The sequence below is a fragment of the Anolis sagrei genome, chromosome 13, assembly GCF_037176765.1.
Source record: "Anolis sagrei isolate rAnoSag1 chromosome 13, rAnoSag1.mat, whole genome shotgun sequence".
NCBI lineage: Eukaryota > Metazoa > Chordata > Lepidosauria > Squamata > Dactyloidae > Anolis > Anolis sagrei.
Genome location: NC_090033.1, coordinates 14,322,241 through 14,346,065, shown reverse-complemented (window position 1 = coordinate 14,346,065; position 23,825 = coordinate 14,322,241). Strand labels below are relative to the sequence as shown.

Sequence of the window (23,825 nt, the reverse complement as noted above, 5' to 3'; positions counted from 1 at the left end):
TGTTTTGCGGTTCGCTTTACAGGGACTCACTGTTTTGTCGTTCGCTTTACGCGGACTCGCTGTTTTGCAGTTCACTTTACAGAGACTCGCTGTTTTGCGGTTCGCTTTACAGGGACTCACTGTTTCGCTGTTCGCTTTACACGGACTCGCTGTTTCACGGTTCGCTTTACGCAGACTCGCTGTTTCACGGTTCGCTTTACACGGACTCGCTGTTTCACGGTTCGCTTTACAGGGACTCATTGTTTCGCTGTTCGCTTTACACGGACTCGCTGTTTCACGGTTCGCTTTACACGGACTCGCTGTTTCATGGTTCGCTTTACACGGACTCGCTGTTTCACGGTTCGCTTTACAGGGACTCACTGTTTCGTCGTTCGCTTTACGCGTACTCGCTGTTTCACAGTTCGCTTTACACAGACTCGCTGTTTTGCGGTTCGCTTTACAGGGACTCGCTGTTTCGCTGTTCGCTTTACACAGACTCGCTGTTTCACAGTTCGCTTTACGCAGACTCGCTGTTTCGCAGACAGGCCTGTAGCTTGCTGCTAAGAGGAACATTTTAAATTGCCATTTTCATCTTTGAGAGTGAAGAGAGCGCTGACTGGAAACAACCAGGAAGGAAATGGCTGCCAACTCTCTGAAGCCTGATCATTTCTAAGGCATGAATCACATTTTAAAGTTAGCCTGGGCTTTGTTGCCTGGAGGCACTCTCTGTTTGGGACCTTCTCTTAATCAGAGCGTTGGTATTTCTGGTGATTTTGTTGGTTGGGTCCTGTTTGAGTGTCAGGATGTGCCTTCATGTTTCCAAGAGATTCCAAGAAGTCTTCTTCCTGACACTGTCCTGACACTAGAGGGAGTAGCCATGATAGATTAGTTTATAGTAGGGCCATCTGGGCCAAGCTTTCACTTTGAAGATGTGGGAAAGGAATTGTAGTCTAAACTGTGATAAGCCAAGGGGGAAAGGGGGGAGCGAGGCCAGGAGGGGGATTGGGAGAATCCTGGCGGGAAACCTCAGTTCTCTCTTTGCTGTTGTACTGTATGGACTGAATAAACCGCAATTCCAGGATCTGTACTTGTGAGTGTGTGTTTCATTCTAAGACCCAACGGTACCTGACATTGAGCTTCTTGTATGTTGTGCGATCCAAGAGTTGTGTATTATTTATTTATTTATTTATTTAATCTGACACAGGATTAAGCTAACATCCCAATACAATTGCCTGAGTAAAAAGGTTACTATCTAACATACGATCGAGCCAGGATTGAGCCCCAATCGTCGTCGTCAGCAACAAACATTTCGTGCGGCCAAAAAGTGTTTGCGAGCAAACTCTTCTCTTTCAAGCAAGCGGCGGTTGGTGTCATTAGCATTTCAATTAAAATTGCTCTTTGAAGCAGTTTGTCTCCAGGCTCCGTTCCGTGACATTTTGGGTTTGGCGAACTTGTACAAATCGGGGGGAAATAAAATAAAGACGACCCCGTTTCTTTCTTTCTTTGCTCTCGCCGCTAATTTCCTCTCCTCCCTCCTTCGCGCCTTCGCCGTCGTTGCTTCAAAGGCTTTCGCCACTTCGGAGTGGTGGAAGGCCAACATCCGAATTGAATCAAAATCCGGGAAACAAAAATACGCACAAATAATAAAATGGCGATAGATAGACATGAAAGGAATACGTGGAGGGATTCCCAAGAGGAGAACCCGCCTTTCTGTGGAAGGGCACCTTGGCGATGGAGGGATTGAATGCAGCTGGCTACTAACTAGCTGCGCCACAGCCCGGGAATGCCACAATGTGTCCCCTCACTTATCGCCGGGGTTACGTTCCCAGGCCACCCGCGATAAGTGAAAATCCGCGATGTAGGGACTATCTATCTATCTATCTATCTATCTATCATCTATCTATGTTTCCCATCAATCGATTCATCTTCCTGTTCTATTTGTCTGTCTTTCTCTATCAATCACTGTCTGTCTGTTTATATCTATCTGTCTGTCTATCTTTCTCTCTATCTCTCTATCTATCTATCTATCTATCTATCTATCTATCTATCTCCCTATCTATCTATCCATCCATCCATCCATCCATCTTACTATCTGTCTTATCTATCTATGCATCTATCTGTCTATCTATCTATCTATCTATCTATCTATCTGTATCTATCTATGTTTCCCATCAATCGATTCATCTTTCTGTTCTATTTGTCTGTCTTTCTCTATCAATCACTGTCTGTCTATCTATCTATCTATCTATCTATCTATCTATCTATCTCCCTATCTATCTATCCATCCATCCATCCATCCATCCATCCATCTTACTATCTATATATGCATCTATCATCTATCTATCTCCCTATCTATCCATCCATCCATCTTACTATCTATCTTATCTATCTATGCATCTATCTGTCTATCTATATCTATCTATCTATCTATCTATCTATCTATCTATCTATCTCCCTATCTATCTCCCTATATCTATCTATCTCCCTATCTCTCTATCTCTCTATCTATCTATCTATCTATCTATCTATCTATCTATCTCCCTATCTATCCATCCATCCATCCATCCATCCATCCATCCATCCATCTTACTATCTATCTATGCATCTATCTATTCATCTATCTATCTCTCTCCCTATCTATCTCCCTATCGATCTATCTTTCTATCTCCCTATCTGTGTCTATCTATCTCTCTATCTATCTATCTATCTACCTATCTATCTACCCCCCCCCCTCTCTCTCTCTTTCTATCTCTCTATCTATCTCCCTATCTATCTCTCTCTTTCTATCTATCTCCCTATCTCTCTCTCTCTCTTGCTCTATCTATCTATCTATCTATCTATCTATCTCCCTATCTATCTATCTTTCTATCTCCCTATCTCTCTCTCTATGTTTCTATCTATCTATCTATCTATCTATCTATCTTTCTATCTATGTCCCTATCTATCTATCTTTCTATCTTATCTATCTATGCATCTATCTGTCTATCTATCTATCTATCTATCTATCTATCTATCTCCCTATCTATCTATCTTTTTATCTATGTCCCTATCTATCTATCTATCTATCTATCTATGTATCTATCTCCCTATCTATCTATCTCCCTATCTATCTATCTATCTATCTCCCTATCTATCCATCCATCCATCCATCCATCTTACTATCTATCTATGCATCTATCTATTCATCTATCTCTCTCTCCCCCTATCTATCTCCCTATTGATCTATCTTTCTATCTCCCTATCTGTCTATCTATCTCTCTATCTATCTATCTATCTATCTATCTACCTATCTATCTACCTCTCTCTCTCTCTCTCTATCTATCTACCTATCTATCTATCTCTTTCTATCTATCTCCCTATCTCTCTCTCTCTTTCTTGCTCTATCTATCTATCTATCTATCTATCATCTCCCTCTATCTATCTATCTTTCTATCTCCCTATCTCTCTCTCTATCTCCCTATTTCTATCTACCTACCTATCTATCTATCTATCTATCTACCCATTAATCCATTGAGCTCCCTATCTGTCGATCTATCAAACTATCAATCCATTCATCTATCCATCTATTATCAAACCTTCCATCCATCCAGACAAGGTCTAGAAAGCTGGTGAGATATTTGGATAATAAAAGTGAGGGCTGAAAACAGCAGGTCAAGCCAGATTATGGCATATATATATATATATATATATGCAAATAAAGTCTGCCATAGACCATGCTTTTCCTCCCTTGGGTATCTTGCATTTAGCATGCTCTGCTGTTCATTCGATCACTGGGAAATTAACGTGGGCAGAATGCCAATGTGGTATGCATGCATCAAGGAAAACTTCGCCACGTGTTAGGCACTAATAGTGTTCTTGAGTGAGGCAGGATTCTCCCCACCTCAAAAGAAAAGCAATAAGACTAATAATAATATCTTTTCTGGACAATGGGAGAAAGCCTACCAACTCCAATTTCTCGAGCATTAATCTCGCCTCTCTCCTGAGAAATTGGACCACAGTAAATCTTTATTAAAGCTGGCAACCCATCATGAGGAATAAAGATTTCATTCAGAGATCCGTGTCTTGAGCCAGTGGGCCAGCTTGGAAAACACAGCATTATAGGGGAGGAAAGACATATTTCTTTCTCTCTCGTGTGTGTGTGTGTATGTGCTTGTGAGGCCTCCTTGATTCAAAATCCAACCTGAAAAACTTAAGAGAATGGTTTTCGATGCATAATGCAATGTAACGGTTGTATCTGTCAAGTAGGAAATGTAGGTACTGCTTATGTGAGGAGGCTGATTTAACTAATTTACGATGCCATAAAACTCTCCAGCAGCGTGCAAAAGAATGAGGAAGTACTCTATCGGTGTCACAAGTAGACCATTAATAGTCTAGCTTTGCAGCCTGAAAGACAGTTGCATCTCTCAAGTAGGAAATGTAAGTACCGCTTATGTGAGGAGGCTAATTTAACTAATGTACAATGCCGTAAAACTCTCCAGCAGCAGGCGAAAGAATGAGGAAGTACTCCATCAGTGTCACAAATAGACCATTAATTGTCTAGCTTTCTGTCGACCTTTGCAGCCTGAAAGACAGTTGCATCTCTCAAGTAGGAAATGTTTACGACTCCATAAAACTCTCCAGCAGCATGCAAAAGAATGAGGAAGTACTCCATTGCTGTCACAAGTAGACCATTAATAGTTTAGCTTCCTGTCGACCTTTGCAGCCTGAAAGACAGTTGCATCTCTCAAGTAGGAAATGTAGGTACCACTTATGTGAGGAGGCTAATTTAACTAATGTACGATGCCATAAAACTCTCCAGCAGCATGCAAAAGAATGAGGAAGTACTCCATCGGTGTCACAAGTAGACCATTAATAGTCTAGCTTTGCAGCCTGAAAGACAGTTGCATCTCTCAAGTAGGAAATGTAGGTACCGCTTATATGGGGAGGCTAATTTAACTAATTTATTACACCATAAAACTCTCCAGCAGCAGGGGAAAGAATGAGGAAGTACTCCATCGGTGTCACAAGTAGACCATTAATAGTCTAGCTTTGCAACCTGAAAGACAGTTGCATCTCTCAAGTAGGAAATGTAGGTACCGCTTATGTGAGGAGGCTAATTTAACTAATGTATGATGCCATAAAACTCTCTAGCAGCAGGCGAAAGAATGAGGAAGTACTCCATCGGTGTCACAAGCAGACCATTAATAGTCTAGCTTTTCAGCCTGAAAGACAGTTGCATCTCTCAAGTAGGAAATGTAGGTACTGCTTATGTGAGGAGGCTAATTTAACTAATGTACAATGCCATAAAACTCTCCAGCAGCGTGCAAAGGAATGAGGAAATACTCCATCGGTGTCACAAGTAGACCATTAATAGTCTAGCTTTGCAGCCTGAAGGACAGTTGCATCTCTCAAGTAGGAAATGTAGGTACCGCTTATGCAAAGGGAGGCTACTTTAACTAATTTACGACATGGTAAAACTCTCCAGCAGAATGCAAAAGAATGAGGAAGTACTCCATCGGTGTCACAAGTAGACCATAAATAGTTTAGCTTCCTGTCGACCTTTGAAGCCTGAAAAACAGTTGCATCTCTCAAGTAGGACATGTAGGTAACGCTTATGCAAAGGGAGGCTAATTTAACTAATTTACGACACCATAAAACTCTCCAGCAGCATGCAAAAGAATGAGGAAGTACTCCATCGGTGTCACAAGTAGACCATTAATAGTTTAGCTTCCTGTCGACCTTTGCAGCCTGAAAGACTGTTGCATCTCTCAAGTAGGAAATGTAGGTACCGCTTATGTGAGGAGGCTGATTTAACTAATTTATGATGCCATAAAACTCTCCAGCAGCGTGCAAAAGAATGAGGAAGTACTCCATCGGTGTCACAAGTAGACCATTAATAGCCTAGCTTTGCAGCCTGAAAGACAGTTGCATCTCTCAAGTAGGAAATGTAGGTACTGCTTATGTGAGGAGGCTGATTTAACTAATTTATGATGCCATAAAACTCTCCAGCAGCGTGCAAAAGAATGAGGAAGTACTCCATCGGTGTCACAAGTAGACCATTAATAGTCTAGCTTGCTGTTGAAAGATAGTTGCTTCTCTCAAGTAGGAAATGTAGGTACAGCTTATGCAAAGGGAGTCTAATTTAACTAATGTAACTAATGGAGGAGCCGCAGGATGTTCACAAATTCGTTAGGGCACCCGATTTTTTGGAGGATGGTCCAGAGAGCGCTGCGGTTCATTCACTGTGTCGAATGCCTTTGCAAGGTCGATGAATGCCATGTACAGAGGTTGATTTTGTTCTCTGCATTTTTCTTGCGGCTGTCGTGCAGTGAAGATCATATCTACGGTTCCTCTGGAGGGGCGGAAGCCATTCTGGGATTCTGGGAGGGTGTCTTCTGAGAGGGGCAGAAGGTGGTTTGCAAGGATTCTTGCGAGGATTTTCCCAGCTGAGGTTAGAAGGGAGATACCTTGATAGTTTCCGCAGTCTGTTCTTCCCCCTTTTTTTGAAGAGGGTGATGATGGTGGCATCCTTGAAATCTGCTGGGATTTTCTAGGTCACCCACACTTTTTCTATGAGCTGGAGGGGTTGTTGTGTCAGCTCAGGTCCTCCCTCTTTAAAGCTTTCAGCAGGGATCCCATCAGGTCCGCTGGCTTTGTTATTTTTTTTTTTTGTTGGCTGATGGCATTGCTGACTTCTTCCAAACTAGGCAGTGCTGCAAGCTCATCCTTGTTTTGTTGTTGCGGGATTTGTGAGAGGACCTCTTCGGCCACATTGGAGCTATGGTTCAGGAGACTTTGGTAGTGTTCTTTCCAACGTAGTGCAATTGATTTTTGGTTCTTCAGGAGTTTGGTTCCATCTGATGAGCGTAGAGGCTGTATGCCATGGTTTCTTGGTCCATAGATTACCTTTGTGGCTTTGAAAAATCCCTGAGCATCATGGGTATCTGCTAGGCTTGGGTGGTTTCGTTCGTTAATTTCGTAATTCGTTATTAATTCGTATTTAAATTAGCTTACGATCCAATATTGAGCTATGCAGGAATAGTGTGAAGAGTAAATTAGATTCGAAACAATTTTTTCAATTTATTTCGTAATTATTTTGTTATTATTTCGTAATTATTTCGAAATTATTTCATAATTATTTTGTAATTATTTTTGCATGTCTGGTGCAAGTTTTATAGTTGTTGTTTGTTTTATCACACCAACAGTCAACAACAGAGGGAGAGGGAAGCTTCAGAAGTTCCCCCTGTCCCATTTGGAGGGTTTTTTTTTTAGCATATTGCGCAATTGCGTCCGCCATTAACGAATCGAGTCGTAATTTTACGAAATTTTGTAAATTTCGAAATTTTTAAAAGCAAAATTTCGGAATTCTTAAAAAAAACGAAACGCGATGGACCCCTAAAAACGAAGCGAGTTTAGAAACAATTTTTTGCATTGTTACCCAGGCCTAGTATCTGCCAGGTGTTGGATTTCTTCAGCCTTCTTTGTCCACCAGATGTTCTTGAGTTCTCTTGTCCTTCTTTGGACCTCAGCTTTTGTGCTGGCATAGATCTTTTTCTTAGCAGCACAATTGATGTCTCTCTGCCATGTTTGGAAGGCTTTCCTTTTCTTGTCAGTTAGCTGTTGGATCTCGATGCCATCATGTTATCATGGAGGAGTCGCAGGATGTTCATAAACCTGACAAATTTGCCTCACACAAAGGACTCTTTCCCACTCCGTGCCATTAAAGCCAGTGGCATTTCTCACCCGCCTTCCGTCTCCACTGCAGAAAGCCAGGTAATGAGCCATGCGATGGAAATATAGTTTGCAAAGGTCCCTTAAATTCTAATTATTCCCCGCTCCATAGCAACCGTCGAGTGAAGCCAAAGTCAACAAACGAGCGCGGCGGATTAATTGAGCCTAATAAACAAAAATAGACTATCAAAGCCAATCAGGCAAGGTAACCTTCACTGTTTCCCCTCTTTCATTCCGGCTCCTGGCATCGGTTTATGGATGAGGTTGAGAAGAGCCGTCGTCTGGCCGCTTGGTCCCAGAATCTCCCCCCGAATGTCCAGTTTCATCGCTCAGTGTTCACTATCCAATTAACATCCTGCCCCGAGTTCAACCCGGGAGGGTCATGCGCCAGCGAGGCATTCCGAAGCCACATCCACCAGGATCGTTCATTATATTTTTCCAATTAGACCTTAATGGAAGAATTAGCGACGAGGTGCCGTTCTTTCGCTCATCCCAGACGGACATTTGTAAGCAAGATGTAGGATAATGAACTTTTGCGTATTGGTGTCTGACTCGGCAAAAACCCGTGCCGTTTTCTGTCCCATCCCCCTATTGCGTTTACTGGGAAATTCCTGAAATTCAGAGAGGGGGTCCCATTTTGTACCAGCAACATTTGGTCCGTTTACACCAATGTGAAAACTTTAGAGTCTCGTTTCTCCATCATTTTTAAGCCTGCCAAGTTGCAGAAAGTTTTAACCATAACATTAAAAAAATAACACCACAAGAATTCTGGACATTGAAGTCCCAAGCACACGCCACAAGGGGGGAGGAGAATTGAAACAGTCAAGCAGGCCTCTGATGGGATGAAAAAGCTTTTTAAGCCTGCCAAGTTGCAGAATGTTTCACCAAACCGCTGATTTTTGGGAATTTTTCAAAAGTTTTAACCATAACATTTAAAAAAATAACACCACAAGAATTCTGGGCATTGAAGTCCCAAGCACATGCCACAAGAGGAGAGGAGAATAGACACATTGGGTGAGAAAGATTTTTAAGCCTGCCAAGTTGCAGAATGTTTCACCAATCCGCTGATTTTTGGGAATTTTTCAGAAGTTTTAACCATAACATTAAAAAAAAAAACCACAAGAATTCTGGGCATTGAAGTCCCAAGCACATGCCACAAGAGGGGAGGAGAAGGGAAACAGTCAAGCAGACCTCTGATTGGGTGAGAAAGCTTTTTAAGCCTGCCAAGTTGCAGAATGTTTCACCGATCCACTGATTTTTGGGAATTTTTCAGAAGTTTTAACCATAACATTAAAAAAATAAAACCACAAGTATTCTGGGCATTGAAGTCTCAAACACACACCACAAGAAGGGAGGAGAATGGAACAGTCAAGCAGAACTCTGATTGGGTGAGAAAGAGTGAGACGCACAGAGGGAGAACACCTTAACTCCCATAATGCCCCGGGAGGGAGCAGAGAGGCTCCTTCAAGTGCTGCTGGGAAAGAGAGTTCCCATTTGCCTCAAGTGGCCTGCCCACTAGGATTGTGCAATTCAGCTGGATCACAATCCATTTTGGTATCTGAAATTAATGAGTATCCAGATCCGTTTTTGAGAGTCTTGTGAAATTAGTTAACGGAAAAAGCCGTTTTTGACTCGGCAACTGAAAGATCCAGGAAGATCCAGCCTATTGGCTGCAATGGGGAACTTATGAGGCTCCCCTTTCTGTCATCGGACTTAAGCAACCCCATTTCCTGGGATCCTTACCCTTCTGTCTTTCAAGGAGACCTAGGTTTAAGGGCAATAGACTCAAGAAACCACCCTTTCTGGGATTCATCCTCTTCTGTCTTTCAAGGACACGTAGGTTTAAGGGCAATAGACTCAAGCAACCACCCTTTCTGGGATCCTTCGCTTATTGTCTTTCAAGGACACGTGGGTTTAAGGCAATAGACTCAAGGAACCACCCTTTCTGAGATCCTTCCTCTTCTGTCTTTCAAGGACACGTGGGTTTAAGGCAATAAACTCAAGCAATCACCCTTTCTGGAATCTTTTCCCTTCTAGCGGCTGCCTCCCTCCCCGTACATGTGGAGCCGAAAGAAACAAAAAGCAACTATTTTTCGGCAGCCACTGTTCTGTTGCAAATGGGTAAAAATTGTGGTGAGCCCATGCTGTTATGGGCATCTGGTCCAGTCAAACCAGCCAAACCAGCTGAAGACCCTTTGTGAAAACAGATCCGTGCACAACCCTACTAGGCTTGGGTAACCACGGAAAAATTTGGTTCTAAACTCATTTTGTTTTTAGGGGGCCCTTGCGTTTCGTTTTTTTTATAGAATTCCGAAATTTTCCTTTAAAAAATTTCAAAATTTATGAAATTTCGTAAAATTACGAATCGATTCATTAATGGCGGACGAGATTGCGCAATATGCTAAAAAAAAACTCCAAATGGGACAGGAGGAACTTCTGAAGCTTCCCTCTCCCTCTGTTGTTGACTGTTGGTGTGATAAAACAAACAACAACTATAAAACTTGCACCAGACATGCGAAAATAATTTCGAAATAATTACGAAATAATTACGAAATAATTACAAAATAATTACGAAATAAATTGAAAAAATTGTTTTGAATCTAATTTACTCCTCACACTATTCCTGCATGGCTCAATATTGGATCGTAAGCTAATTTAAATACGAATTAATAACGAATTACAAAATTAATGAACGAAACCACCCAAGCCTAAACCCTACTGCTCGCATGCCGTCTTTGCCTCAGTTAGGGTGCCACTCCGCCCCACTAGCCCCTATGAGCTGAAAAGATCTGGCTGCCTTATCAGCGAAGGCTTTGGCTGCTCCCCATCCCCACCCTGGCCAGGCTCATTTTTGGCAATTCAGCAGCTGAATCTCCCAAATCCAGTACAGTGTTCCCTCACTTATTGCGGGTGTTATGTTCCAGGACCACCCTCGATAAGTGAAAATCCGTGAGGTAGGGACACTATATTTATTTTAATATTATTTTAATATATATACATTATTTTAGTAGTTAGAAAGTAAACTTTCTTACGGTCGATGACCAGATCATAGCAGGAGCATTAGGGTAAGTGACCGGGACAGGATAGGGATTCAGTGTACCGACCACCCCACTGCACTACAGTCTCCCAACCTGAGCTAGCTGGAGTGGTCTTGGACATGGCATTGGAGTCTCAACGGCTTCTAGTGCTGGGAGAATTCAATGTACACACCAAGACTTCTCTGTCAGGTGTGGCTCAGGACTTCATGGCCGCCATGGAAACTATAGGCCTGTCTCAGTTAGTATCATAGCACCAGGCACACATTGGATTTGGTTTTCTGCCAGGGATGGGATGAAGGTGGTGGGGTGGAGGAGCTTTTTCAAGTCTTAATAAACTTAAAATATACTCCCCCCACATACTTATACACTACATAACCCTTCCCATTAATAACCTTTTCTACACTGTTCTGTACTGTACCTGTTTCTTTTAAAACACTCCTGTATCGGAGTTTCCCCACTAACCCCAATAGTTGTACTGGAAAACTTCCCAGAAGACCTAAGAATTAAACTGGAGGGGAAAACTGCTCTTTCCTGGAAGGAATGGATACAAAACTCGATGGGCAAGTTTAATAAATTAGAAGAACAAGGTGCCTTGAATTGGTTTGAGAGGCAACAGCTGTATAATTGGAGAAAGGACTGGTTAAGTAAAAATCCCGGATGTAGAGCACTGAATAAATATGAGGAATGGTTAAGTAAGCTTAAAAATCAAGAAATAATGGGGAAAGGATTAATTGGGAAAATATATAAGGGATTAATTGGCGAAGAAATAGGGCTGAAGCTGTTAGAAAATGTATGGGAAAGAGACCTAGGGCCTCTGACAGATTTTGATTGGAAAGGAGTCCTGAAGTGGAGAGTGGCTAAGAACCTATCAATAAGATTAAAAGAAAATGTATACAAAGTTATATGGAGATGATATACCACGCCAGTCAAACAACATCAGATGGATAACAAGCAAAGTAACCTCTGCTGGAGATGTGGCAAACAAAAAGGGACATATTTTCATTTATGGTGGGAATGCCCCCAAGTGAAGAATTTTTGGAAGGATATATTTATCGAAATAAACAACATTATAGGATTAAATATTATGCCGGATGCTAGGTTAGCATTATTAATGGACACCACGAAGCTGAATTTAGAGACAAGGAAGAAAGAATTGGTGATTATTTTGCTCACAGTGGGAAAAATTATAATAGCAAAGAACTGGAAAATAATAACTAATCTAACACTGGAAACATGGTATAGGGAAGTTTGGAATGTAGCTTTAAATGATAAATTAACAATGGAAATGAGGGTATTCAGGGGGAAATTAACAGATCGGATTTTGAGGCATACTGGTTGGTCTTTATTAAATATGCCTTAGAGAGCGAAAATGGAAAACAACAGAATTTGGTGGGTCAGGAATTTTGGAGATGACATTTGAGTAAGGGTTGATTTATAAATACATGGCGAAGAAAATGATACTTGTTCAGGCCTTGGTGGTGGGGCTATATGTTTGTAAAATGTTTACTGTTTTGTTGTTTTGTTTATACTGTAAGCTGTTATTGTATGTAAATAAAATCTTATATAAAAAAAAACACTCCTGTATCTTTGGCTTCCCCCATCCACCTCTCTGTCAGTGCGGTGGTTGCGAAGGAAGGAAGTAAAGGAAGCAAGCCCTCCCCGCCTTTCCCTTCACCGGATGAAGAGAGAGAGAATGAAGTAAAGGCCCTTCAAGGCTGGAGGGAGGGAGGACTGGGGAGGGAAAGCACCTCAGAGAGCGGCAGTGGCAAAAACCCGTGAAACAGCGAAAATGCTGCGATATATATTTTAAATTAATATTTATTGAAAAACTACGAAACAGCAAATTTGCTAAAAGTGAACTGTGAAGTAGAGAGGGAACACTGTACACCGAAACGATATCGTGCACACCCCTACTTTCATGTGGCACAGAAATTGGCTCATTAGGGCGACATCATTTCTCAGATGAGGATTGCGATCTGTTTGGACCCTTGGATGACGCATCCATACGGTAGAATTAATTCAGTTTGACATCACTTTAAACAGTGAAGTCTCAAAGCTGTGGAATCCCAGGAGCTTCACCATCATTCGTCATTATACAACCACAACTTCCAGGATTCCCTAACATTGAGATTTCGCAGTTCAAGTGATATCAAGCTATTAGGCCTGGGTAACAACGCAAAAATTTGTTTCTAAAATCGATTTGTAATTGGGGGTTCTTTTTGTTTCGATATTTAAAATAATTACAAAATTTTCCAAAAAAAAAGTTCGGTATTTACGAAATTTCGTAAATATTTACAAAACATTTTGTAAAGATGGCGCCCTTTTTTTTCAATATTTTTTCAATATTTTTTAAATTTAATTATTAATTTAGTAGAATAGGGAGGAGAAATTAAAATTATTATTAAGGAGGGAAGGCAAGCACTCACTCTGGCGGGCCCTCTCGCTCGCCGCTCGCTCGCCCCTCTGGCTCGCCGCTCGCTTGCCCCTCTCGCTTGCCCTCTCGCTCGCTTGCTCAGCCGGCGCCGAGAGAGGAGAGCTCCCAGCAAGCATCGGCAGGCGGCCATCTTACGTATTTCCGAAATGGACGGAAATACAAATTTTTTTGGCGCCTGCCGTTTCGATATTTAAAAACACTTCCAGGTTAAAAAAAAAAGTTTTGTAATCGTTTCGTAATTCAAAAATTAACGAATTTTTTAACGAATTACGAATTAACGAAACGAATTGACCAGCCCTACAAGCTATTCATTCGATAGTGTAGATGCCCCCCTCCCACACAAGAGTGAAAAATGTGAGAAAATGTACACAAATAACCAAAACCTTTCTTCTGAGTTACTCCAAGGGAAAACTCTTCGAGTTTGCCTCAAACTGTGTAGACGTCAGAAATAAGAACCCCACTAGGCTCTGCCTTTGGGCCTGAATGCAATCTCAACAAAACCAAATGTTCCTTCAGGTGAAAATGCAAGGTGTGGGTCTGTGAGCATTAAAAAAACATGAAAAGAACCCAGATGTCTGACACGTATTTATCAGCGCGGTACTGCAATCTGTCCTCCAGGTCTCTGAAAAATGCATGAAAAGAACTTCCTTTTGTTTCCTTACTCGAGATGCTTTAGGATTTTTATAGATTGGAGGGTTTGTTTTCCGGAGCTTACCTTATCGCAGAGAGGTGGCCAATGGGGTCCGCTCTTGTTCTGCCTCCTTCTCACAGAGCTGTCGTGTAAGGATGCGCTTCTTCAGTAGATCTCCTTTCGTGGGAAGGAAATAACACTTTTAATGACTTGTCTCCCCACGGTGAGAAAAAAAGTGTTTGAAAGCTACCCAAAATCCAGGACACATTCTGCACAAAAGTCATAGAGATAATATGAGGGTTGAATGAAAAGTAATGCCACCACCTTCGTAACTCCACAACAGATGGCAGTACTGGTATGCAGCAGGTACTGGCTTGTTCAGTACACTCTCCTCTACAGTTCCATTTTGGCGGGAAGCCTTCGCATTGAATGATTGTGTTGTTAAAGTGCAAAGTATGGGACCTGCTGTAAAGGAGTCGTTAAACTGCTGCCACCAATTGTAACGATGACTGTTTTAATGCCACCGAATGCCACCAATTATGAAGGTGCGCGTGGTAAGGCACCCACTGCCACCTTATCTATGAGGGAAGCCGGGCAACGATCAATATCCACCTAGGAGCTATTTTATAAAGGGACTGTTAATTACAGTAGGCTTTATTCACTTGATAGCGTAGCGTTTACTTTCCTGGCTTGACTTTACTGTTGTAGGCTGTAGGCCTGGGTAACAACGGAAAAATTTGTTTCTAAAATCGATTTGAATTTGGGGGTTTTTTTTGTTTCGATATTTAAAATAATTACAAAATTTTCCTTTTAAAAAGTTCGATATTTACGAAATTTCGTAAATGTGAAAAAAATTACAAAACATTAACGAATCGATTTCCGAAACAATAACGAATTGATTCGTTAATGGCGGACGCGACCGCGAAATACGCTAAAAAACCTCCAAAAACTTGTGAAGCTTCCCTCTCCCTCTGTTGTTGACTGTTGGTGTGATATTATAATTTTTTTTCACTAATTAAATAAAAAACTTGCCCCAGACATGCGGAAATAATAACGAAACGACCTCAGAACAATAACGAAACGAATACAATAACAAAATACGAAGCATTTACAAAACGTGTTTAAAAATTCGTTTTTTTAAATAATTGCTCCAGAATGGTTCGTTATCGTTTTGTAATTGAAAAAATTAACGAATTATTAACGAATTACGAATTAACGAAACGAAACCGCCCAGCCCTAGTAGGCTGTTCAACTTAGGAGAAACTGTATCAGGCAAGGCTTGAGGAAAACAGTAACAGGTTTATTTCAACAGGAGTATAACAATGTATAACTGTTCTTCAAAAGAGGCACAAGTCTTGATGGTTACATTGGAAAGGTTTCATGAGTAATCTCAGGCAAACAGTTCAAAAGGTTCCACAGCTGGCACAACAGGCTTAAACCCAGCCAAACCTTGATTCTTAATTCAGAATCAACAACCCCCTGTACCGGGTCCTTCTCTGCAACCACTTGGTCACCAATTGATTCCCTGAATCTCCACCAAGAGATTCAGTCTTTCCCTATAGCACACTGGCTACAGACACATTCCCTGAATCTCCACCAAAAGATTCAGTCCACTCAGTAGCTCGCTGGCGTACTGACTGACTCTTTTTTAAAACAGCTGCCCCTGAAGAGGCAGTTGGCTCCGCCCCTGTTGCTATGGCAACTCAGCTAACGCCAAGCCACTCTCTCCAACAAAACATAATCTCCCATACTTACCATCCCTAAACCACTGTCCAAACTACACATAACCAAAGGATAAAACTTACACATCGTCACACCTGCACAGATGGTCGGTCAATGCGATTTAAGCAACACGCAGTCATTAAATTCTTGACAGCAGAAGCTGTGTGGAGCCCCCAGTGGCGCAGTGGGTTAAAACCCTGTGCCAACAGGACTGAAGACCAACAGGTTGCAGGTTCGAATCCGGTGAGGGGAGGATGAGCTCCCTCTATCAGCTCCAGCTCCTCATGTGGGGACATGAGAGAAGCCTCCCACAAGGATGATAAAAACATCAAATCATCTGGGTGTCCCCTGGGCAATGTCCTTGCAGACAGCCAATTCTCTCACAACAGGAGCTCCTAACACAACAAAAAAAAAGCAGAAGGTGTCACCCCAAAGGTGAATGCCAGATGTTTATGGTGATTGCGTTGATGTGAGTACTGTGTGTCGTAGGTCAATTAAGACTAAAGATGTTGAGGTGGGAACATCTGACTTGCGTGACAAAGAGTTGGACATCCTGTAACAGCAACCACTGAGTTTCACAAGCACAAGGTTGACTGATTGATTCAGGACGATCGTCGTATCACTCAGAGAAATTTCAAGCATAATTGGCATTTCACAAGAATGTGTGGGTCACATTATTGCTTTGCTTGACTATCCAAAGATCTGTGCACGATGGGTACCCAGGATGCCGATGCCTGAAATGAAAGCGCACAGACTTGAAACTTCAGAGATGGGATGTCACTGTCTGTAGTGAAATTGCTACTCTATGTTGAATTTTTGGTGTATAGCTCTATGTTTACATATGGTAGATAAGGAAGAATAGGCACAGACAGGGTAGCAACAGGATTCATTTGCATATGTGAAGCCGATTGGTCATATGCAGATTAGCGTAGGCATTTTGGCTGCTAGGCCAAAATGACAGTTGGGAGAGCAGAGCTGAACATTCCAAAGGGGCGGAGCCAGGGTTTTGAAAGAGGCAGTTAGAGTGAGGGAGTTTGAAAATGACAGTTAGGAATCTGTGTGTGAAAAGGATAGTTTGTTTTTGAGTGCCTGTTAGAAAGTAGCAGTTATGAAGATGTGTTAAAGACTTCTGATATAGAGAAGCAGTTAGTTAAATAGAGCTTGGGTTTTAAGGAACATAAAGAAAGCCAGTGTTGCTTTAGTCAGAATATAATTCAGCCAAGAGTGTGTAAAGCAAGTAACATGTTTGTGAATGTGAAACATTGAAAGTCTATTCAGAAAAGTAAACCAAGTAAATGATACTGACTGTAAGCCTCAAGATTGCAACAAAACACAAATGGAACCACAAGCGTTGGAGCCAGAAGTTATAAATAAACTGTGTTACTTTGTTATACATAAGAGTGTCTCATTGCCTGTGATATAAAGTACAAAGATTAAACAGCACACAGAAAGTCCCAGCCAATATAAAAGAAGAAACTGAATCAGTATAAGGCAGTAAAGAGGTTTATTTTATTAATAACGAAATAGTCTCCCTCCCTCGCCACACCGTCCTACGACATCCTACCTAAAGTCCACATTTAGCACCGTCTGACTTCCATCTCTTCCCGATAATGAAAGAAGATCTGTGGGGACATCATTATCTTTCTGATGAAGACGTTGAGAGAACTGTGAGACGCTAGTTGCGGAAACAGTGTCGACTTCTTCTGTGACGGCTTCGGAAAACTTGTTCATTGTTAGCAAAAATGTATCCAATTGTCTGGTGATTATTTGGCAAAGTGAATAGTGGTTGTTCATCATTGGCAGAAATGTATCCAATTGTCTGGTGATTATGTGGAAAAGTAAATAGTGGTAGATAAAGAGGACATTCTAAGGATTATTTCTGCATTTAATTTATTAAAATATTCCCATCCAAACCCAAGTAACAAGGGGGAGGCATTCAACCCTCGTAGAAGTCCCTCGTAGAGTTTCATTCAACCCCCGTAGAAGTCCCACAGACCAGTGATAGGGGTTTGTTCTGCTGCAGATCAAGACTCAGCAGATTTATGCTTCCAATGACTGTCGATGTGCCATCTCTAGTATGAGGATCAGAACCATATACTATACTGACCCAAAATAAGTCTTGCTGGACTAGAAAGCTCTCCAAAGAAAAGACAGCGGAAAGAAGGACCTAACTTCCATAGCAGTGTGTGGGAGCAACCAACAAGGGTTAAACCCCTGTGCCGGCAAGACTGAAGACCGACAGGTCGCAGGTTCGAATCCAGGGAGAGCATGGATGAGCTCCCTCTATCAGCTCCAGCTCCTCATGTGGGGACATGAGAGAAGCTTCCCACAAGGATGGTAAAAACATCTAAACACCCAGGCATCCCCTGGGCAACGTCCTTGCAGATGGCCAATTCTCTCACACCAGAAGTGACTTGCAGTTTCTCAAGTCTCTCCTGACACGACAACAACAACCAACAAGAAAGTCGGTCCCCATCAATTGATGGACATTTCCATCAATGATGCCCGCGAAGATGTTGGGTCAAAGAGAAATGTCTCCCTTGAAGATCTTACAAACTCCTACAAGAAGATAGCCTTCCAATAGCCTTCAAATCCATCAGTGGTTGGAGAACCTGGGGTGGACAGTCCAGTTGACAACTGGTCTTGTTACATTCTTTGAGCTGGTTCAAGGAGTTATCAACAAAAGAGATGATCAAAGTCTTTGGGATAATGTCCCATGGTTCTTCTCGCATTCTTTCAAGTGGATCAAGTTGTTTACAAAACGTTGGACTGGCAAGGTCTTTGGGATGATCTTCCATGGTTCTTCTTACATGCTTGAGTTGGATCAAGGAGTTGGCAATTGAATGTTGGACCATTCAGTTCTTTGGGATGATCTTCCCTGGTTCCGCTTTGAGTTGGATTGTGGAGTTGGCCATAAAATGTTGGATTCGCAAATTCTTGGGATGATCTTCCATGGTTCTTCGTCCATTCTTTGAGTTGCTTCAAGGAGTTGGCCATAAAACACTGGACTAGCAAGTTCTTCAGATGATCTTCAATGATTCTTCTTACATTCTTTGAGTTGGATCAAGGAGTTGACCACTAAACATTGGACTATCAAGTTCTTTGGGCTGATCTTCCACAGTTCTTCTTACATTCTTTGAGTGGATCAAGGAGTTGACTACAAAACATTGGACTTCCAAGTTCTTTGGGATGATCTTCCATAGTTCTTACATTTTTTGAGATGGATCAAGGGAGTTGACCACAGAACACTGGACTACCAAGTTCTTTGGGATGATCTTCCATGGTTCTTCTTCCGTTCTTTGAGCTGGATCAAGGAATTGTTCACTAAATATTGGATTAGCAAGATTTTTGGGAAGATGTCCCATGGTTCTTCTTGCATTCTTTGAGCTGGATCAAGGAGTTGGCAATTCAATGTTCAACTATTCAGTCCTTTGGAATGATCTTCCATGGTTCCCCTTACATTCTTTGAGTTGGATTGTATTGTTGGCCATATAATGTTGGACTACCAAATTCTTGGGATGATCTTCCATGGTTCTTCGTCCATTCTTTGAGTTGCTTCAAGGAGTTGGCCATAAAACACTGGACTAGCAAGTTCTTCAGATGATCTTCCATGATTCCTCTTACATTCTTTGAGTTGGATCAAGGAGTTGACCACTAAACATTGGACTATCAAGTTCTTTGGGCTGATCTTCCACAGTTCTTCTTACATTCTTTGAGTGGATCAAGGAGTTGACTACAAAACATTGGACTTCCAAGTTCTTTGGGATGATCTTCCATGGTTCTTACATTTTTTGAGATGGATCAAGGAGTTGACCACAGAACACTGGACTACCAAGTTCTTTAGGATGATCTTCCGTGGTTCTTCTTCCATTCTTTGAGTTGGATCAAGGAATTGTTCACAAAACGTTGGACTAGCAAGATCTTTGGGAAGATCCGCCATAGTTCTTCTTGCATTATTAGAGTTGCTTCAAGGAGTTGGCTATAAAATGATGGACTAGCAAGTTCTTCAGATCATCTTCCATGATTTTTCTTACATTCTTTGGTTTGGACCAAGGAGTTGGCCATAAAGCGTTGGACTACAAAGGTCCTTGGAAACACCCTCCATAGTTCTTATATTCTTTGATTCTAGACGTCAGGTTTCTTTTTCAAACCCACAGCTGTGGGTCCAGTGAAGACCAGGTGGACATTCAATGCGGGATCACAGATACAATGCCTCAGTAATTGCTGTTTTTGTGTGTTTGCTTTATACTGAGCACAATGACGGATGGTTGCCTGGCTTCACAGAAAGTCAAAAGAACATCAGACGCTCAGACCCGTTTCTGAGAAACAATGCCAGGAGATGAGGCGGAATGGACCCAACGACTTAAACACCGAAATTGCGCGCAAGATTGAAAGCGCTGGGAGGAATTGGGAACAGAGAGCTCTGACAAACTGAGACAACAAAAGAAATGAAATTGCAAAGTGTTTTTGAAGGACGAGTGTGGTGTCAAATACAGAATTGTGGTTTTTTTTTTGTTATGTGCCTTAAAGCTGACTCTGACTTGTGGCATCATTCTCTCGGGTTTTTCTCAGACAGATTTATTGCAAGGAAATTCATCCTAAGAATCAGAGAGTATATGACTTGCTCAAGAGCACCCAGTCGGTTTCCAAGGAGAGCAGTGATTTAAATCCAGATTTTTCTGAAAAATTAGAGGTGTGCAAAATGGCAGAAATCCATTCTGTTTTCATTTTATTTATTTATGTACTTATTTATTTATTTACAGTATTTATATTCACCCCTTCTCACCCTGTAGTGCACATATTGTCGGAACCCAGATGCCTTAACGAGCCAGACTCAAGAGTATGTCCAAAAGTAGAGTTTATTAACACAAAGCAAAAAGGACTCAGAGACACTTACTTCCGTGTCCCTGGTCAAAACTCAAAAAGCAACAAGTTCCAGTTCAAAAAGCAAACTGAAGTAATAATCCGGAGAGAAGATCCGGATTAAACTGGAGTGCTTCAAAAGTTACGCAAAATAATACAGCAAGTAAAGGACGAACAAACAAAGAGCCGCAAAGGAGAAGATGTAGTCAAACGAAGTCCGAGGTCGATGTAAGCCAAGTCCGAAGTTGCGAAGTTGCAAGTTCACGTAGTCAGCAACAAGTTCCAGTTCAAAAAGCAAACTGAAGTAATAATCCGGATTATCCGGAGAAAAGATCCGGATTAAACTGGAGTGCTTCAAAAGTCACGCAAAATAATACAGCAAGTAAAGGACGAACAAACAAAGAGCCGCAAAGGAGAAGACGTAGTCAAACGAAGTCCGAGGTCGACGTAAGCCAAGTCCGAAGTTGAGAGGTTCCAAAGTCCACGTAGTCAGTGTCGTATGCAAAACAGGTCCAAAATCAAAGAAAGGGAAATCCGCCACTCACGAGAATCCAAGCCGAGTTGTAACACACACGAACGGAAGCAGCAACCTGCAGATCCAGGACCCAAGCCCAACACGACAACGGCAGCGACAAAACCCAAGGCACGAAACCAACACTTTGCCTTCTGCAAATATTCCCCATTTCAAAGCCTACTTTTATCTTACACCTCATCATCCGATGATGAGCTGACCTCCGCCCCACCACCATATCTTGCAGCTGTCCTTGACTTCACACCTGAACTCCGACTCCCATCACTCCAACTCCTCCACCTTTTGTCAAGACTTAGATTTCCCCAAGACTCAGAAGTATCTCCCGATTGCCAATCCCCACCACCAGAAAACCCCACAAACGTGTCACTAGATGTTGGCTGAGCACATACATCTTAAACCTCTTGTACCTTAGTCCAATCCAGTCTGTCATCCCCATCCCCATCACTCCCAGACCCATCAGTCCCAGAGAAACCCATGAAGAACTTTTCATCTGTGGGAGCAGTAAGTATATCCCGGATCTTCTTCCTCTGTTGCTCCTCATTCGATTCCTGCTCCCGAGTAACCCTCTTAGTTCCCCTATTCACATCCACTGTATTTCCTTCCTCTCCCTCACTTCGCTTTCAGAAAACCCTTCGAAGGAGTCTTCGTCGGTAGATGACTTAAGTATATCCCGGATCCCTTTCCTTTGTTGTTCCTCATCCAGCTCTTGTTCACGAGCACTCCTTTTCCCCCTTCTGACACCCATACTACCACTTGCAGTGTTACTAACAGGCTCTACTACAACACATATACATGGCAAACATTCAATGCCGTTTAGACATACAACATATATAGACCAACACAGAGACAATTTAAGCTTCATCAGGATATGCTCGAATTCTGGCCACCGGAGGAGCTGTCGCTTCACAGTCCACTTGTGATACCAAGTCCTTGATGGAGTACTTCCTCATTCTTTCACCTGCTGTTGGAGATTTTTATGGCATCATAAATTAAATTGGCCTCCCCGCATAAGTGGTACCTAAATTTCCTACTTGACAGATGCAACTGTTTTTTAGGCTGCAAAGGTTGACAGCAAGCTAGACAAATGGTTGGGAGAATTACTCCGATCTGGGCTGGCTTTGAACTTATGACCTTTTGGTCAGTGGTGATTTAATGTAGCTGAGTAGAGATATCACACTGGCAATGAAAATCAGCATTGTAAAAGCAATGGTACTCCTCGTATTAACCTACAGATGTGAGAGCAGGACTCCTGAGGTCTCTTGGGGATCTTTCTGTCTTGGAGACTGACGATCCTGTTGATGCCCTTGTTGATCGCTATTAGTAAGATGGCCAGGGCAATTGACACGATCGCTCCCGAACGTCCCCTCTCGTTGCGTAGAGTCACACAGACTCCTTGGTTCATCGAGGAGCTGGTTATGATGAAGCGCTGGAGGAAGGGTCTAGAGGGCATTTGGAGGAAATCTCACGACGTATCTGACCAAGCACGGGCTAAAGCCAATATTAGGGCTTATTTCGTGGCTTTGCGAGCAGCCAGAAAAGTATTCTCAACTGCCCGCATAGCGTCTGCAGCAAATAGGGTGTCAGAGTTGTTTCCGTCTTGTTCTTCCTGATGACGTGGAGGGGATCCTTGGGATGGTGAGGGCGACCACTTGCGCTCTGGATCCTTGCCCTTCTTGGCTAGTGAAGCTGGCCAGAGAGGGGTTGTGGGAAAGGTTTGTTGCAATTAGGGCTGGGCAATTCGTTTCGTTAATTCGTAATTCGTTAAAAAATTCGTTAATTTTTGAATTACAAAACGATTACAAAACTTATTTTTAAACCTGGAAGTGTTTTTAAATATCGAAACGGCAGGCGCCAAAAATTTTTGTATTTCCGTCCATTTCGGAAATATGTAAGATGGCCGCCTGGCTTGCTGGGAGCTCTCCTCTCTCGGCGCCGACTGAGCAAGCGAGCGAGAGGGCGAGCGAGAGGGCGAGCGGCGAGCGAGAGGGCGAGCGGTGAGCGAGAGGGCGAGCGGCGAGCGAGAGGGCGAGTGAGAGGGCGAGCGGCGAGCGAGAGGGCGAGTGAGAGGGCGAGCGGCGAGCGAGAGGGCGAGCGAGAGGGCGAGAGGGAGGTCTCCTTCTCTTTCTTTCCTTTTCTCTTCTTTCTCTCTCTCTCACCTTTCGCAGGGGGGTTCTGAGCTCTCTTCCAAAGAAGGCTCACTTGCTTCCTCTTCTCTCTCTCTCTCTCTCTCTCTCTCAATTCGAGGCAGGAAACCCCTCCATCCTGCAGCCATCTACACTGCAGCCTGGATGAGGTTTGGCACCACATTGGCTCAATGCTGTAGCATCCTGGGAGTTGTAGTTTGGCAGCCTGGGAAAAAGAGCCCCTCCTGGAAGGAACCCATCCTAGCGAGAGGGCGAGAGGGCGAGCGAGAGGGCGAGCGAGCGGCGAGCGAGAGGGCCCGCCAGAGTGAGTGCCTGCCTTCCCTCAATAATAATTTCTCCTCCCTATTCTACTAAATTAATAATTAAATTTAAAAAATATTGAAAAAATATTGGAAAAAAAGGGCACCATCTTTACAAAATGTTTTGTAAATATTTACGAAATTTCGTAAATACCGAACTTTTTTTTTGGAAAATTTTGTAATTATTTTAAATATCGAAACAAAAAAACACAATTACAAATTGATTTTAGAAACAAATTTTTGCGTTGTTACCCAGGCCTAGTTGCAATAATAAATGCTTTATTGGGCCAGGGAAAATTCCAGACCTGCCTTAAGCAGGCGGTGGTAAAACTTTTATAAAAGAAGACCTCCCTTGACCCGACAGTGCGTAACAACTACAGACCAATTTCCAACCTCTCCTTTCTGGGCAAGGTTCTGGAGTGGGTGGTTGCCTCGCAGCTCCAGGGATTCCTCGATGACACAGATTTTCTGGA

General features: G+C 42.5%; 1 protein-coding gene across 1 annotated transcript in view; it reads right to left on the bottom strand.

Annotated features, from left to right (window-relative positions):
* The window catches only part of LOC137097768 (tumor necrosis factor receptor superfamily member 1A-like), a 57,549-nt gene extending 35,238 nt beyond the window's left edge, over nucleotides 1-22,311 (bottom strand). The window contains exons 1-2 of the mRNA XM_067472897.1: nucleotides 22,140-22,311; nucleotides 121-536 (exon numbers count right to left, since the gene is read on the bottom strand). Coding sequence (XP_067328998.1) covers nucleotides 121-536; nucleotides 22,140-22,311 — 588 coding nt within the window. The remainder of the gene's footprint in view (nucleotides 1-120; nucleotides 537-22,139) is intronic.
* Nucleotides 22,312-23,825: the final 1,514 nt, after the last annotated feature.